The sequence below is a fragment of the Thamnophis sirtalis genome, unplaced genomic scaffold (assembly GCF_051295495.1).
Source record: "Thamnophis sirtalis isolate CommonGarterSnake01/CBP01778 unplaced genomic scaffold, rThaSir2_p1.2 scaffold_11, whole genome shotgun sequence".
Classification (NCBI taxonomy): domain Eukaryota; kingdom Metazoa; phylum Chordata; class Lepidosauria; order Squamata; family Natricidae; genus Thamnophis; species Thamnophis sirtalis.
Genome location: NW_028261391.1, coordinates 52,291,614 through 52,307,816, shown reverse-complemented (window position 1 = coordinate 52,307,816; position 16,203 = coordinate 52,291,614). Strand labels below are relative to the sequence as shown.

Below are 16,203 nucleotides of genomic sequence, written 5' to 3'. Positions count from 1 at the left end.
GTCAGTCACTAGTAAACATTGAATGGAAGGAAGGAAGGAAGGAAGGAAGGAAGGAAGGAAGGAAGGAAGGAAGGAAGGAAGGAAGGAAGGAAGGAAGGAAGGAAGGACACAGACATGGAGGAGAATCTAAACTTCTGCACTTCCATTGTTTTCTATTTTAAGCCTGTAAGCAGCAGCACAAAAATAATACATACCTATTTAAGATGTATAGTTGTCTCACATAGGGCCTAAGTCAGCCTCTGTTCACTTAAAGATGCATTGAAATGTGGAATTTGACCAGAAGTGCTAAACCTTTCCAAGCTTGTGCTATTTCTGTATGTGTAACTTACTACTCCAGCAATTTAGAGAAAATATTTTTAGAGCTGAATTGGGCATTAACTGAGATTGCTCTTAATTACAGTACATTCTTAACATATTTTCTCACACACACACACACACACACACACACACACACACACACACACACACACGATAATGTGCTTTATTTAAGCAAGCTAATACAAATGAAACAAACTTCTAGAATTGTATTTCATGTTCAGTAAGATAGTTATAAGATAGAGCCAAGGTGGCGCAGTGGTTAAATGCAGCACTGCAGGCTACTGCTAGATCAGCAGGTCAGCGGTTCAAATCTCACCGGCTCAGGGTTGACTCAGCCTTCCATCCTTCCGAGGTGGATAAAATGAGGACCCAGATTGTTGGGGGCAATATGCTGACTCTCTGTAAACCGCTTAGAGAGGCCTGAAAGGCCTATGAAGCGGTATATAAGTCTACTGCTATTGCTATTGCTATAGTTATCTCTCCTGTTAATGAATTGTTACAGATATTATTTTTGTTTTGTTTTGTCATTCAGTGTGACTAGAAAAGGATTGATTTTTGCTTTGGCCTCCAGGATTTTGGAAAAGGCAGGCTGTCTCGTGGGTTGTTGCCTGAAGATTATTTCATTTCTGTGGCTTGCTGGAAGAAGTGGTTGGCTGTAGCATGTGTAAATATTACTGTTATACAAATGAAATACTCTATATGGAGGACTTTGGTGTACCTTCTAGAACTCATCAAAATCTTAGGGCCCTTAGCCTGGGTTGGGAGAAAAAAAGTTTTTTCCCCAAAGCTGACTAGAGCAGAAAAGATTTTCTCATTGTCTAAATTGGAAATATAATATGTAACATACTATATAACAATACAACATTATTGACTTGAGTACAGTATTACAATTTTTGCCTCTGAAATTGAGGATGCTGAATGCTGCTTCTGAAACCTGCATCTGTAGATTTCCCTTGCTCTTTTTGTCTCCCTTTGTAGTCTGCATAGACTATACTTATTAATGCTATCTTTTTCCATATCTGAATGAGGGCTATTTCATCTCCTGCTGTATCTTCATTGCCATTTTGGAACCATTGTGACATAACTGCATTTCCCTTTATAATGCACCTGTTATTTTCTACATGCCTTAAAAAGGGGAAAAAACAGTGATAATAACATCTCGATTAAAATAATAAGAAAAAGCAATGTTATATGTTGCAGCTGACATCTGGAGGTCGTCCGCATTACTACGTGTCTTACCGCAGAAATACTTTTGCGCAGATGAAACTTCCTAAATATGCTTTGCCAAAGGTAAGTTATCATGGTTCCAATATTCCTATATAATGCTAGGTGATGGACCAGAGGAATTGCAGCTTGTGGCCAGTTTGCTCAGAATTGTTTTAATTAGTGCATGCATCCCTTTATTTTTCAAGAATATGTTGAAGCAGCAAGCAAAATACTGTCTAAGATCGATATTGCAGCTGTTCAATGGCATCAGTTCAAAATGCAGATTGATTTTTTTTCAGTTGGTGGAAATTACTAATTAGTATTTCATTTTCATCAATAATGACATTTTGAGGTTTTCTATTAAAAAGTTCGGCCTTCTGATGTGCTGCTAGCTTCCATAATTTATTGTGTTAAATGATTTTTTTCTTTAGAAAGTATGCTTTTTTATGCCTCTATTTTTTTAAAAATAGAAAATTAGCAATGGAGCCTAAAAGAACATTTATTACATGGCCTTTTAAAGAATCTTAGTAAAAAATATCAATCAAGGGGAAGCTTATTTCATTTTTAAAAAAAATCTGTGTTACTTTTTATATAAAAGGAAACAAAATCTCAAGGCTTTTCTTTTTTAAAAATTTGAAGGACAGAAAAAAAGATTGTTAAGGACTTTTGTTCCCCATACAAAATGTTTTGATGCATTGTAACATGATCTGAGAACATAGTTTATGAAATTGCTTGTCAGATTCAAGGTCTGCATTTTTTGATGTGCTGTGACTTAGGTCCATATTACAGGAAATTAAATGAAACTAAGATGTCCAATCATAATGAGATCAATGCTCTTGACTGCAACCATTAGGAATATAGGTTTTTAAACTTTCATCCTGCCACTAGATCCTTTTTTCCTATTCTTAATTGGATTTTAAAAGTTATGATTATAAACATTTCAGAATATTTGAACTGAGAGGTTTCAGAAATAAATCTGAAAAATCTGAATTAAGCCACCCGGAGTCCCTCGGGATTGGGCGGCCTATAAATTGAATAAATCCAAATCCAAATAAATCCAAATCACCTTTAAGGGATTCTAGAGTACACTGAATTCTTAGATACGTCAAATGACATGCGAGGATTTATTCTCTTGAATCACATCATCATGAGACAAGTTTATATTTGTAAGAGATGTTTAAAAATTCATCAAAGCCTTTTGGAGCCAAAAATTGTAATGAATGTAATAAAGGCCATTTAGAAATGCCACAGCGTAGTTTATGCAGACTACTTTCAATAAGACTATTTATAGTGAGATAGTCAAGCTTTTCAAAGTGCTTAATCACCATCTATCCACCATTTCAGGTTTCTGTGAAACCTGTAATACCCAATTACAATGTGAGGATATAGTTTTGGGCTTCTTGAGTTGCCTTGCCATTAAAAATAAATGAATCGCTTTAAATGTGGCCCTTTTTGTGTATATCATGCCATAATCCCAATTTGTAAAATCATAATCCAGTAGTCCAAAATCAGTGGCTCAAAGTCTGTGGCCCAAAGTCACCAAGAAGGCTTTCTAGCTAACTGGCTGTCTCTGCTAGACCAAACTGTCTATCACTCTATCATAAATGAGCTATCACTCATATTGAGAAATTATATCAACAATATGTTAAGATTTCCATACTAGAGATAGTATGGTAATCTTAACATATTGTGATATAATCGAAAAGATTCCATATCAGATCCATTCTCATAAGATTATTTTCAGCCAGTCACTCACATTCAGCCAATTAATCTCACTGGACTGCTGTTAGACTAAAATAAAAAATAATCACATATAAGCCAATTTTTGCTCAGAGAAAAGGCAATATATGCATTCTATTTAATTACACAAACACTCCAAAACATACTTTTCTATAAATTATTTCTATGAATATAATGAATATATTTCAGCAAAAAAAAAATATGTGCAAATTTAAAACTCCTGAAAGATGAATTCTGTGAGGCTCCATCCCATAATATATAATCACATGGCAGAGATCGTTTTCAAGCCTTTCAAAAGGCCATTCTCATACCAATTTATGGCATGCATCTTTTACACCTCTAGTTAAAAGTAGTCTCCCTACACTAATATTCCAAGAAAGACAGTAATCTTCAAGGTTACAGTATCTAGTGTCACACAACTCACTTGTTTTGGTTGTCTAAGTGGCACTTTCTAGAATAATACAGACATCATAGAGTGTCTTATCTAGCAATAGGTTCTTTTGCTTTAAAGTAATATTGTGCAACCCATGACCCATGTGGTCATTCTTTCCAGATATAATATAGATTTGTGCCATTTCCCCTTCCTCTGTGAGTCTCAGGAGATCTTCATTAGTGATCTGTTACTCCTTGGCTGTTTTGATAGGACGAGTGGAATAAAGGGAGTGGTAAACTGCATGGAATACTGCACCCTTGCAGTATTCCATGCAGTTCTAGTGTATCCAAAGGGCACCTCCCTCCAGAGAGGGGGAAATCAAGGAAGCAATTTGGATGACTGCAAGCAAGGTAGGGCTGATTAGATGGTATTGATTGATGGTTGATCCCTCTTCCTCACCCATCATCAGTACCATCTAACCAGCCCTACCTTGCTTGCACTCATCCAAATTGCTCCCTTGTTTTTTCTTCACAGGCACTGCTGGTAAGAGTTTTGCTGTCAGCTGATTAGGTGCATCACTAGAGGAAAGCAGAATAGAGGGTGGGGATGTGGTCTTCCTATGCACCATGTAACCTACTGGCTTCAGGAGGAAGCTCTTTGGTATTATATTTACTTGAAATTAAATGACTTACATTATGAGCCAAAGTGGCCAGAAAACAAAATCATGCATTGTTTTCTGTAGATCTCTTTCCCTCAACTTTCCTTTCAAATGACAATAGTTATATTCTGAAATAATGAGTTTACTGATGAAAGGAAATGTTAGACATGTTCTTGCTTGCGAATTCTTCATAAACCCTTTTTCTAAATACAAAGATAAGTAATTTTGAGGTTTTTAATTTGGTACATGTTACTTTACCTAATTGGGTTGTGTTGATTTGTTGGGAGGGTTTAAAAATGTTGATCTTCTTGAAAAGGCTGTTGTTTAGAATATCTGGAATTTAAATTTACAAAGAATAAAGACAGTAAAAGGAACCAAAAGGAAGGGCAAAACATTCCCCATGTGACATAGACAAGGTGGTATAATTTTATGCCTCCTTATGCTGGCCTATAATAACTTAAAGTATCTTTTTCCCTCTTTGCGGATGAGCATTTATTAGCTAATATAATTCATTATAGAAGTAATTTTAACTAAATATTTCCTAAGCAACTTTTTCTGAAGTAGGATACTGCTTTCCCTAACTAGCCCCAAGAGTCCCTCTCTGTCACCTTGTTCAAGGAGCAGACAATGTTAAATCCACCTGCAGGGTAATATTTAAGGCCACGAGGTGCTTCATTACAAGCTTACACAACTTCAAAGGATGAGCAGCTAAATCTGTATGCGCGGAGACACAGTGAGAAAAGCGTGTTTAGGATGCTATTATCAAAGCAGGTGGCTGCCTTTATTAAAAATGAACAAAGCACAACACAGTCAAAAGGAAATGAAACAAGCACGGCCTTTTATGGGTAGAGAGTCTTTAATCTCTTTCAGCTCAATTACTTTCTCCAAATAAAATCAATGCTCTAAAGGGTTCTTAGCACCATAGCAGCTTATGGGATTTTAGTATAGAATTTTAGTACTGAGACAAAGTAACTTTATCACTGGATTCCTTGCCTTGATGTTTCTACTGGTTTAAGTAAAAGGAAATAGTAAAATATGATGCCTTTCATGTGATCATAGTGAAATAATTATTCTAGGCATTAGGCAGCAGCATTTGAAAATGCCGACTTGCAAACCTCATCAAGATTATCATGCATAATAGCTGCTGTCAATGGATGTTGGGTATTATCATTCATTTAGTCCATGCACATTTGGATTAAGAATGATAAGCATATAAAGAGGTCTATTTGGTGCCAGGTTCATTGGCATTTAGGCATGCCTATCATTCTCAAACCATAAAAAACATCAAAAAATTTAGCATCTGGATAAATTTAGTGTCAGCTCTTGCTACTGTACAATTAATAAAGTTGTACAGACATAATTCAATAGAAAGATTCAAAGAAAGAATTAAAGGAAAATAATTCTAGCCGAGCTGAAGACCATCTCAGGGATTCAATACTCATCTGTGTTTTGCCAGCATTTTCTGGCAAAAGTAGTTATATTTATACTAATACATCAGCTTACACTATCTGACAAATATATGATTTTCTGTTGAAGATGTTGGATAGGTGCAAAATGTTTAATTACTAACACTGGCTGTTTTAAGTTTTTGAGAAATGTTTCTATAAATATTTGGATTCTGATTCACTGTATTTAGTTTGAAAATAATTTGAAAATTGCACTGAGAAATCAAATATTGGTTATTATCACAATTTTTGGGACTACGTCAAATTTAGAAGTGTCCTTCTACCACTAAATATCTATTGCTGATTAAGTAAACTCCTGGAACAAATTTATTTATTGCAACATTGCCAGCCATCTTCCCCCCCCCCCCCCCAAGTCTATTTGGGTTGAAACATTTAATCAGAAAGACTAACAATCCCCTGGCTTTCTTATACAATCAGTATGTTATGCAAAGTAGCTATTTTCCAAAGAAACATAGCTAAATGTCTACAGATAAAAATAAATAATAACTGTCTGATAGCCTTTACATCAAGTTGTTTGTCTTTAAGTTGATAATATCAATAAAATACCATGTTATAACTGATTTTTTTTTTAAAAATGATGTTAGACTGCTTAGAAAAAAAAACATTCCAAATTAGTTTTATATAGTAATTTAGTGACAGCGAGGGATAAGGAAGTAGGTTAGTTTGGAGAGGGAGGGAGGGAGAAAGAGAGAGAAAACAAGGGACATTTTCTGTAATTATGGAAAGAATCAGTGGTTTTCATTCATTTTTAATCAAATTATCAGGGCAACAGAAATTAGTCTCCTACGGAAGAAAAGTGAAAAAGGAGAGGTTTTTTTCTGAAAAATAAACTCTCAAAAATAACCCACAGTTTCAACAGCTATATTAATTATATCCTAGATTGCCTTCATTAAATTTTCAAAAAGTTTACTTTCCCCATATCAACTGAGCAAAGGGGAACTTGCAATTTCATGGTGATTCAGAAAGCGCTAGCCTTTAGTTCTTTTCATATGCCCAATTCAAATGATGCACATAATATTGTGCTTTGTTTCTCTTTAGGAAAGTACAAAGGTCAGATAAATGTGCTGCATACTAATGTGAACTGTCCTTCAGTGTTGAGGGTGGGATATTTTCAGGGCTAGCAAAGCCACATTTTTCCAGGCAGACTTAAAACAAAGCCGTCATGATTGTTGTCAGGATGGAGGCTGGGGGATACACCAATTAGACTTGAACCTGCTCCTTCTTCCTTTCTTTTTTGCCTTTTATCTCCCTCTCCCAGCCTTCTCTTCTGCTTAACTCCTCTATGTCAGTGGGAAACATGTTTCATGGCATGATTTGCCCAGCAGAAACAACAGACAAATTGTTGAATCTGACAGAAAGAGTAAGGGCGTTATTATGTAGTGCACTTGAGTAGCAGTTGTTGTCCATGACAAGTTTGCTGACAATTCTTTAGCCTAGTAAAGTATAGACTGAAAAAAGAAGTAGAATGGTGGAAAGAGTGGCAGATAAGCAATGTACACTCACAGCCACCAGGAATACTAAGTACTGCTTCTCAAGACTACTTGAATATGCCAAAAGTGAGAGAAAGAACTTAGTTATCTGTACAGTAGAGCCACAAAACTCTGCAACTGTGAGACTGTTTTCTCCATGCTTTGTCACTATTTTCTAATTGCAAATATAAGATCTTAACAGAGTTGGAGCCAATTAAAATACTGTTTTATCTAATTCTGATATAGGTCAACCTCACATCCTGCTAACCACTACACAAAGATGCCCCGTTAACTGTATTTAAAGGACAGATCCTCGTGATATTCTTTGTCTTTTCCCCAGCCCAGCACAGAGGCAGTTTGAATATATCTTTAGTTTTTTTGTCAACAGTTGTCTTTCACCTTTTGATGTTGTTTTGCTAACAATTTAGAACTTAGCCTTAGAATAACTTTATTATCTCTTTAAATGTACATTGATTGGCATACATTAAAATGAAATTTTGTTGCATACAGCTCTCAAAGGGTCACCATCTCTAATATATACCACATAAATATGACAAAAATATAAGTAAATAAACACAGTCTAGTTCAAATGTATAAATGTACATGAGAAAAACGAATCTTGCGAGTTTACCAGACGGATGGCACAAAGGAAACAAAGCTGTTACAGAATCATGTAGTCCTACTAGAAATACTTTGAAACCTCCTTCCAGAGGCAAGCAACAGAAACAGACCATAAAGCAGGTGTGTGGGGTCTCTAACAATGTTTGTTTTGTTTGTTTGTTTGTTTGTTTGTTTATTATATTTATATGCTGCCCTTTTCCCCCGAAGGGGACTCAGGGCGGCTCACAACTCAAACCAGGGAAGGGGGATACAGACAAAAATTAAAAAACGACACATAACAATGCATAATTTAAAACACACGACAGTCATACCATTCGAGACGGGGGCAACAGCTCTTTAGCCCCAGGCCTGTTGGAACAGCCAGGTTTTAAGGGCTATGTGGAAGGCCTGGAGGGTGGTGAGGGTTCGAATCTCCACGGGGAGTTCGTTCCAGAGGGTCGGAGCAGCCACACAGAAGGCTCTCCTCCGGGTAATCGCCAGTCGACACTGGCCGGCGGATGGAATTTGGAGGAGGCCTAATCTGTGGGATCTAATCAGTCTAGTGGAGGTAATTGGCAGCAGGCGGTCTCTCAAGTACCCAGGTCCAATACCATGAAGGGCTTTATAAGTGACGACTAGCGCCTTGAAGCGTATCCGGAGACCAATAGGCAGCCAGTGCAGCTCGCGGAGGATAGGTGCACCCACGATCACTCGCGCGGCTGCATTCTGGACAAGCTGGAATCTCCGAATGCTCTTCAAGGGCTGCCCCATGTAGAGCACGTTGCAGTAGTCCAGTCTAGAGGTCACAAGGGCGCGAGTGACTGTTGTGAGGGCCTCCTGGTTCAGGTAGGGACGCAACTGGTGCACCAGGTGAACCTGGGCAAATGCCCCCCTGGTCACAGCCGACAAGTGGTGTTCAAAAGTCAGCTGTGGGTCCAGGAGGACTCCCAAATTGCGAACCCTGTTTGTTTGACACCCCAGCCTGAGAGATGGAACACTTGGCCAATTAGTAGGAGGGAAAGACACCAGCCACTCGGTCTTATCTGGATTGAGTACAAGCTTGTTAACCCCCATCCAGTCCCTAACAGCCTCGAGGCACTGGCACATCACGTCAATCGCTTCACTGAGTTGGCACGGGGCGGACAGATACAGCTGTGTATCGTCCGCATACTGATGGTATTTTATCCCGTGCCATCGAATGATCTCACCCAGCGGCTTCATGTAGATATTAAACAGGAGGGGGGAACAGGACCGAACCCTGCGGCACCCCATAATTCAGGGGCCTAGGGGTCGATCTCTGCCCTCCGACCAACACCGACTGCGACCTGTCCGAGAGGTAAGAGGAGAACCACCGTAGAACAGTGCCTCCCACCCCCACCTCTCGCAGTCGTCGCAGAAGGATACCATGGTCGATGGTATTGAAAGCCGCTGAGAGGTCAAGGAGCACTAGGACGGAGGCATAACCTCCATCCCTGGCTCTCCAGAGATCATCGATCAATGCGACCAAAGCGGTTTCCGTGCTGTAGCCAGGCCTAAATCCCAACTGGAAGGGATCTAGATAATCGGTTTCCTCCAAGGACCGCCGAAGCTGAAAGGCTACCACCTTCTCAACAACCTTCCCCACAAAGGGGAGGTTGGAGACTGGACGATAGTTGTTTAAGACGGCTGGATCCAAAGATGGCTTCTTCAGAAGGGGTCTCACCACCACCGCCTTTAGAGTGGGGGGAAAGAACCCCTCCCGAAGGGAGGCGGTAACAACTGCCTGGATCCAGCCCCGTGTCACCTCCCTGCTGTTAGCGACCAGCCAGGAGGGGCACAGGTCCAGTACACATGTGGAGGCACTTACAGCTCCCATGGCCTTGTCCATGTCCTCAGGGGTAACAGCTTGAAAATCAATTCAGTGATGTCCTGCCAGAGTCTCCCCTGGTGCCTCAGCTGGCTCTGCGCAATTGGAGTCCAGGTCCGTCCGAAGCCGAGCAACTTTATCCGCGAGGAATTGGACGTAATCCTCAGCTCTGCCTTGCAAAGGATCGCTCGTATCCCTCCTATTTAGGAGGGAACGGGTTATCCTGAACAAGGTGGCTGGGCGCGACTCAGCGGAAGCAATCAGAGAGGCAATGTGTGTTCTTTTGGTCGTCCTAATTGCCCGAAGGTAGGCTCTGATGCTGGATGTTAAAAGCGCTCGGTCTGACTCAGACTTACTGGATCTCCATCGTTGCTCTAGGCGTCTCTTTCGGCACTTCATCTCCCAGAGTTCCTCAGTAAACCAAGGAGCCCTCCTGGATCCACTGCCTCGGATCGGCCGTAAAGGCGCAATCCGGTTAAGAGCCCCTGCCGCTGCTGAATTCCAAGCAGCAACCAGAGTCTCCGCCGGACTGCGGGCGAGGGTATCAGGAACAACGCCAAGCTCCGTCTGAAAGCCCAAAGGGTCCATAAGTCGCCTGGGGTGGAACCACCTAATCGGTTCCTCCTCCCTACAGTGGGGGTTTGGTCTCCGAAAGTCAAGCCTCAGTAGGTAGTGGTCTGACCATGACAGGGGTAAGATCTCGCTACCCCTCAAACCAAGATCACAACTCCACTGCTCCGAGAGGAATACGAGGTCGAGCATGTGACCCGCCGAGTGAGTCGGGCCCCGAATTACTTGGGTCAAGCCCATGGCTGTCATGGAAGCCATGAACTCCTGCGCTCCATCAGAGTGTTCACCGAGCGAAGGCAAATTGAAATCCCCCAGAACCATAAGCCTGGGAAACTCAATTGCCAGCTCGGCTACTGACTCGAGGAGCAAGGGGAGGGCTGCTGCAACGCTGTTGGGAGGCAGGTACGTTAACAGCAAGCCCACTTGACCCTTGAGGTCCAACTTCACCAGCAGGGACTCACACCCGACAAGCTCCAGAGCAGGGATCCTACGAGGTACTAGAGACTCTCGGATAACAATAGCCACACCCCCACCCCTTTCCTGGGATCGCAGCTGATGAAGCACCTGAAAACCTTCTGGGCACATCTCTACGAGGGGGACTCCTCCCTCCGGGCCCAGCCAGGTTTCAGTAATACATGCCAGGTCTGCCCTCTCGTCTAAAATTAGGTCCCGGACGAGGGGAGCCTTGTGAACTACAGACCTTTGAGCTATAAACACATAGAGCTTATAAACAGTAATCCTAAATAACAGATTCAGGATTCAAGCTTTCTATAATCTTTTTGGCTGTTCTTACACTCTCTGTACGGACTTTCTATCTGAGCCACTGCTACAACTAAACCAAACAATGATGTTGTTTATTAAAACACTCACAGTCGTGCCTCTACAAATATATATATATATATATATATATATATATATATATATATATATATATATATATATATATATATATATATATATATATATATATATATATATATATATATATATATATATATATATATATATATATATATATATATAGTGCCTTCTGATATAGTCAATGATGTGGTCAGGATTTTGCAATTGGTCAGATCTCATTAACCATTTTAGGTTGCTGAGGACTTACCTCCCTTCCCAATTCAACAATTTCCAGACCTATTCTGCATTTGGCAATAGGAGATTCTGATTCTTTCAAACAAGACTGTCCCTCTGTACTGCCTTTAATCACCCAAAGCTGATCCATGGGATTATGAGATTTCAAGAAGAAAGAGATAGTTTTCCCCACTTTTATTATCAGTTCTGACAAATATTCCCAGGGTAGCAGGTGGCACGAGAAGAAGAAAGGCAACTGCTTATCTAGCAGCTCTTTGATCCGATGGATTAACCATGGAATCAGAATCTTGCAGGTAAATTTAATCTCCTCTTCACCAGCACCTGTCAGGAAGCTCCCCACCCCCCAGGACACGACAAGCACTTGGGAAGAAACACCATGAAGCAAGTGAGTTTCCATTCTACAGGACTCCCATCTGGTTACAAATTAGGTTCATCCCGTTAGCTTCTGAGCACAAACTCAACCAAGTGCAGAATGTACATTGCCTCTGCTCATTAAGGATAAGCAGACTTTCATCTGCTCTTTCTGGTTCAGGCAATGCATCTCCAGTCTCCCAGCAACATGAATGCAGGATTATCACTCTGAGGGTTTTTTAATTCTTTGATTGCATTCAGAATCTTGAGAAGTATGATCTATGCCTGATGGTTTTGGCTCATTTTATGATGAGGCCTATTCTCTATGTCTTTGCCATAGACTACTGATCATGTAGGTTTGGTAACCTTTACTTCAAATATTCAATCATAGTACAGAGATACATAGCACTGCCTGTCAAAGACACAGTTGTTAAAATAAAAAATAAATAAAAAATAAAATAAAAAAGCAGTAAAAAGCAGATATGGACTAATTAAAAATGGAGAAAGTAGACTTGTATTTTGAATGATAACAAGATAATGCCACATTGTGAAGTTCTTAGGAACTTTTCAAAAAAGAATGTTTATGAGTAACAGTAGTATAGGAAATTAAATGAAATGCACTGCAATTAAATTCCACAGCTGTGGTGTAAAGCAACATCAAGTTTATGAAGGCTGTAATTTACTCTCAACTTTAAATACAATAGATTGGATTTTTTTTTAAAAAATCCCCATCCATAATGCAACAAGAGTCTTAAATGTAAAATTTGACATTTTGTGTAATAAATACACTCATTTTCATTACTGCTGTACAATACGATGACTAATATAAATGCTCACTTAATGTGATCTCATTTCATTATAACTCTGCATATATTAGCAGAACAAAGAATCTGTAAAGTATGGATGTGCGCATGCAAGTAAATTGGTTTGGATTTCTGATTAGATTCCATAATGATTGTGAGTTTGGCTTCCAGAGGATTACCCTGCCTTGTCCTTGGAACAGTGACAATTGAAATGCCAACCATAATGTCTTTCCTTGCTTTCTCCCTCAGGACATGCATGTTATCAGCACTGATGAGAATCAAGTGTTTGCTGCAGTTCAGGAATGGAACCAGAATGATACATACAACCTTTACATCTCTGATACCCAGGGGATTTACTTTACCCTGGCTTTAGAAAATGTCAAAAGTAGTCGAGATCTAGAAGGCAATGTGATGATAGACCTGTATGAGGTATGTGAAAACAGTACATATTTTCATGTCATGAAAATCATTAGCTAAGGTTGAAATGTCCTTGATTTGTAACTGGAAATTTAATTGGATGTGTAATGTAATCTCTACATGAGGAAGGAATATACAACAATAATATTTCCCCAGAGTTACATTTATCTTTGCAGTCAGTATTATATATCAATATTGGATATCAGTGCACAATTGTAGTAATGATGTTGATTTGTACATCTATAGATAACTTGGTTTCATCAGCAGTCACCTCTACCTTCACCTCTAAGACAGGACAAAAGCACATTCCGATCAGTTGCATTTAACTGCCGAATATGGGCAGCTCTTAAATATGTAGATTTGCATGAAGTGATTTCTACACAGTTATGAAATTTCTTCACCTAAAACAGAAGTGGGCAATGCTTTCATGTGTTGAAAGCAACACAGTGGTGGGTCAGAAATGTATGTGCATATTCATAGGCACACACAAGCAAACAGTTACCACCTACCTTATTACTTAAGTGTTACACGGATTCTCTTCTCACATCTGCATGAGATACTGGCATGGATCTAACTGAGCAAGGGACCATGTTTCATAGTTCAGACACTGAACTATTCTCACCCAGAATTTTTTCAAAGAAAAGCCATACTTGAATTCACCTACATACACAATAAAGACTATCACTGTATTTTCCCCACCAACCTAGTATTTGAGAAGATAAGGTCATTATCTCTCTTCCATACTTTGGTGAACATTAAAGAAATTTTGGTTGACTGATTGTCTTGACATCCTATTTTGAGCATCTATAAATAGTAAGCACTTGGTAAACCTGCAGAAAGCCTTAAAGGTCAGTGTTTAAAAGCAGACAAGTGTGGGTGAATAAGCAGGGTATTTCTTGATTACAGTGAGGAAAATTTCTTTCACAACAATATATTAATCCCCCATGCACTTTGGCAAGTTGTTGAAAACCTGTTGTCTTCTATTACCATCAGATTAAGGAGTGGTTCCGCGGCATTATGTAAAGATGTCCTATAGCTCAGAGGGAGAGGGAGGGAGAAGAAAAGATCGAAAAAAGCCTCTGTTTTATTAAGCTGACATTCATAGCAGTCTGGATTGAAATTGATGTGATCGGACTAGTCATGTTGCATCTGTTGATTGCCTAGATAGAAGGAATATTGGCTGACATTGAACTTGGCAGAAACCATTTCCTTCACTCTGATTGCTCTGGCCAATTGCTAGGATTGCTATGAATGATGAGCATTTAAGAATAAATGAAGACAAAGAACAGGAGAAAAATAATCAGTTGATAAAGTAGGAAGAGATAGGAAATAAATATATGTGTAAGAGTTATAAAAGACTACATGGGTGGTTTATTTATTTAATTCTTTACATTTTGTTCTTCTTGACTATCTGTTGAATATTTGAATGAATATTCTGTTTTATAATGAGCCATTCCATTCAATTTATTCTGTCATTTTCACAAGTGAGGCACACATGGGTAGGGATGCTGCTTTTTAATCATTTTGAAACATACCAGACAAGTGTGTGAGGGTGTTTGTTACAGATGTGGCTGGGTATCAGGGGTGGATTCCTGCCAGTTCTAACCTCTTCTATAGAAGAGGTTCCACAAAACTACGGTGCCATTTAGAACCGGTTCCAGCATCCCCCCCCCCCGTCCACACCACTCTTGCCCCACCCACCGCTCACTGATTGGCTGGCTCACCAATCGCCCCACCCACTTCTAAGAGTCCTATCTAAACCTTAAAGTCTTAAAGCTGTCAAGTTTGAACACCCATGGGGTTTTTTTTCTAAAGGGTTAGGGGTGCAAGGGTCTTGTAACTTGACAGCTTTAAGACTTGCACACTTCAATGCCAGAGTTTCTAAGCCAACATGACTGGAGGAGGAATTCTGGGAGTTGAAGTCCACAAGTCTTAAAGCTGTCAAGTTTGAACAACCCTGGTTTTTTTTTCCTAAAGGGTTAGGGGTGCAAGGGTCTGAGCCAACATTTTGGTTGCTAAGCAAGAGTGTTGTTAAGTGAGTTTCACCACATTTTACAAATTGGCCACACCCACCCAGTTGCATGACTGCCAAACCACTCCCACTCGGTCACAGGGCTGGCAAGCCACTCTCACCCAGTCACATAGCCGGCAAGCCACTCCCACAAAGCAGGCCACACCTACAGAAGAGGTTGTAAAAAAATTTGAAACCCACCACTGCTGGGTATACTGCAGGGGTGGGTTCCTCCCGGATCGCCCTGGTTTGCACGAACTGGATGGTCAGTGAACCCAGAAGTAATTAACCTCTGGGAGCGCCGATACCGCTCCTGGCCCCTGTTGCTGGGTGCCTGCAAGGTTTTTCTTTTTAAAAAATGCCTCTCCGGATGATCTTGAAAACCTGCAAGGTTGCTTTGGAAGGGGACAGATGGGCAGCATTTTCCCCTGCCCCCCTCCCTGGGTGCCTGCAGCCTCAGAGCCTGCAGCCTTAAAGCAAGCCTTTGCACGGTAAAGAAAATCTCACGAGCGAGAGAAGTTCTTAATTGCCTTTACTGTGCAAGTTGCAGAAGGCTCCGAGGCTGCAGGCAACCAGGATGGGGTGGGGGGAATGCTGCCTGTCTTCCCCCTCCCAAAGCAACCTCACAGGTTTTCAAGATCGTCTGCAGAGGTGTTTTTAAAAAGAAAACGGTGTTCTTGGGAGGGGGAATGGCTGCACTCAGAGGAGCCGGCGGGTTGCGCTCCTGGTTCTAGGGATTCCTCCCCCCCCCCCCAAAAAAGACCAGCTGCCCATCTCTCCAAATCTTGTGGCTTTTCAGGATTTTCTTTTAAAAAAATGCCTCTCTGGATGATCTTGAAAACCTGCAAGGTTGCTTTGGAAGGGGACAGATGGGCAACATTTCCCCCTGCCCCCCTCCCTGGGTGCCTGCAGCCTCGGAGCCTGCAGCCTTAAAGCAAGCCTTTGCACAGTAAAGAAAATCTCACGATCGAGAGAAGTTCTTAATTGCCTTTACTGTGCAAGTTGCAGAAGGCTCCGAGGCTGCAGGCAACCAGGATGGGGTGGGGAGAATGCTGCCTGTCTTACCCCTCCCAAAGCAACCTTGCAGATTTTCAAAATCATCTGCAGAAGTATTTTTAAAAAGAAAACGGTCTTCTTGGGAAGGGGAATGGGCTGCACTCAGAGGAGCCGGCGACCGGGGTGCCCTGAAACAACGCATCCCCGCCACCTCCTTCTACTCAGCAAGCGTGGACATCCCGTCTGTACCCGCTTCCGCTGCCACCACCTCCGCTCCCAAATGC

At 40.8% G+C, this 16,203-nt stretch overlaps 1 protein-coding gene across 3 annotated transcripts in view; it reads left to right on the top strand.

Moving 5' to 3' along the window:
* Window positions 1-16,203, top strand: part of LOC106537730 (VPS10 domain-containing receptor SorCS1) — a 565,787-nt gene that overhangs the window by 445,134 nt on the left and 104,450 nt on the right. For all 3 annotated transcript variants that reach the window (XM_087725812.1, XM_087725810.1, XM_087725813.1), the window contains exons 8-9: window positions 1,519-1,608; window positions 12,745-12,924. In XM_087725812.1, the coding sequence (XP_087581938.1) occupies window positions 1,519-1,608; window positions 12,745-12,924 (270 nt within the window). The remainder of the gene's footprint in view (window positions 1-1,518; window positions 1,609-12,744; window positions 12,925-16,203) is intronic.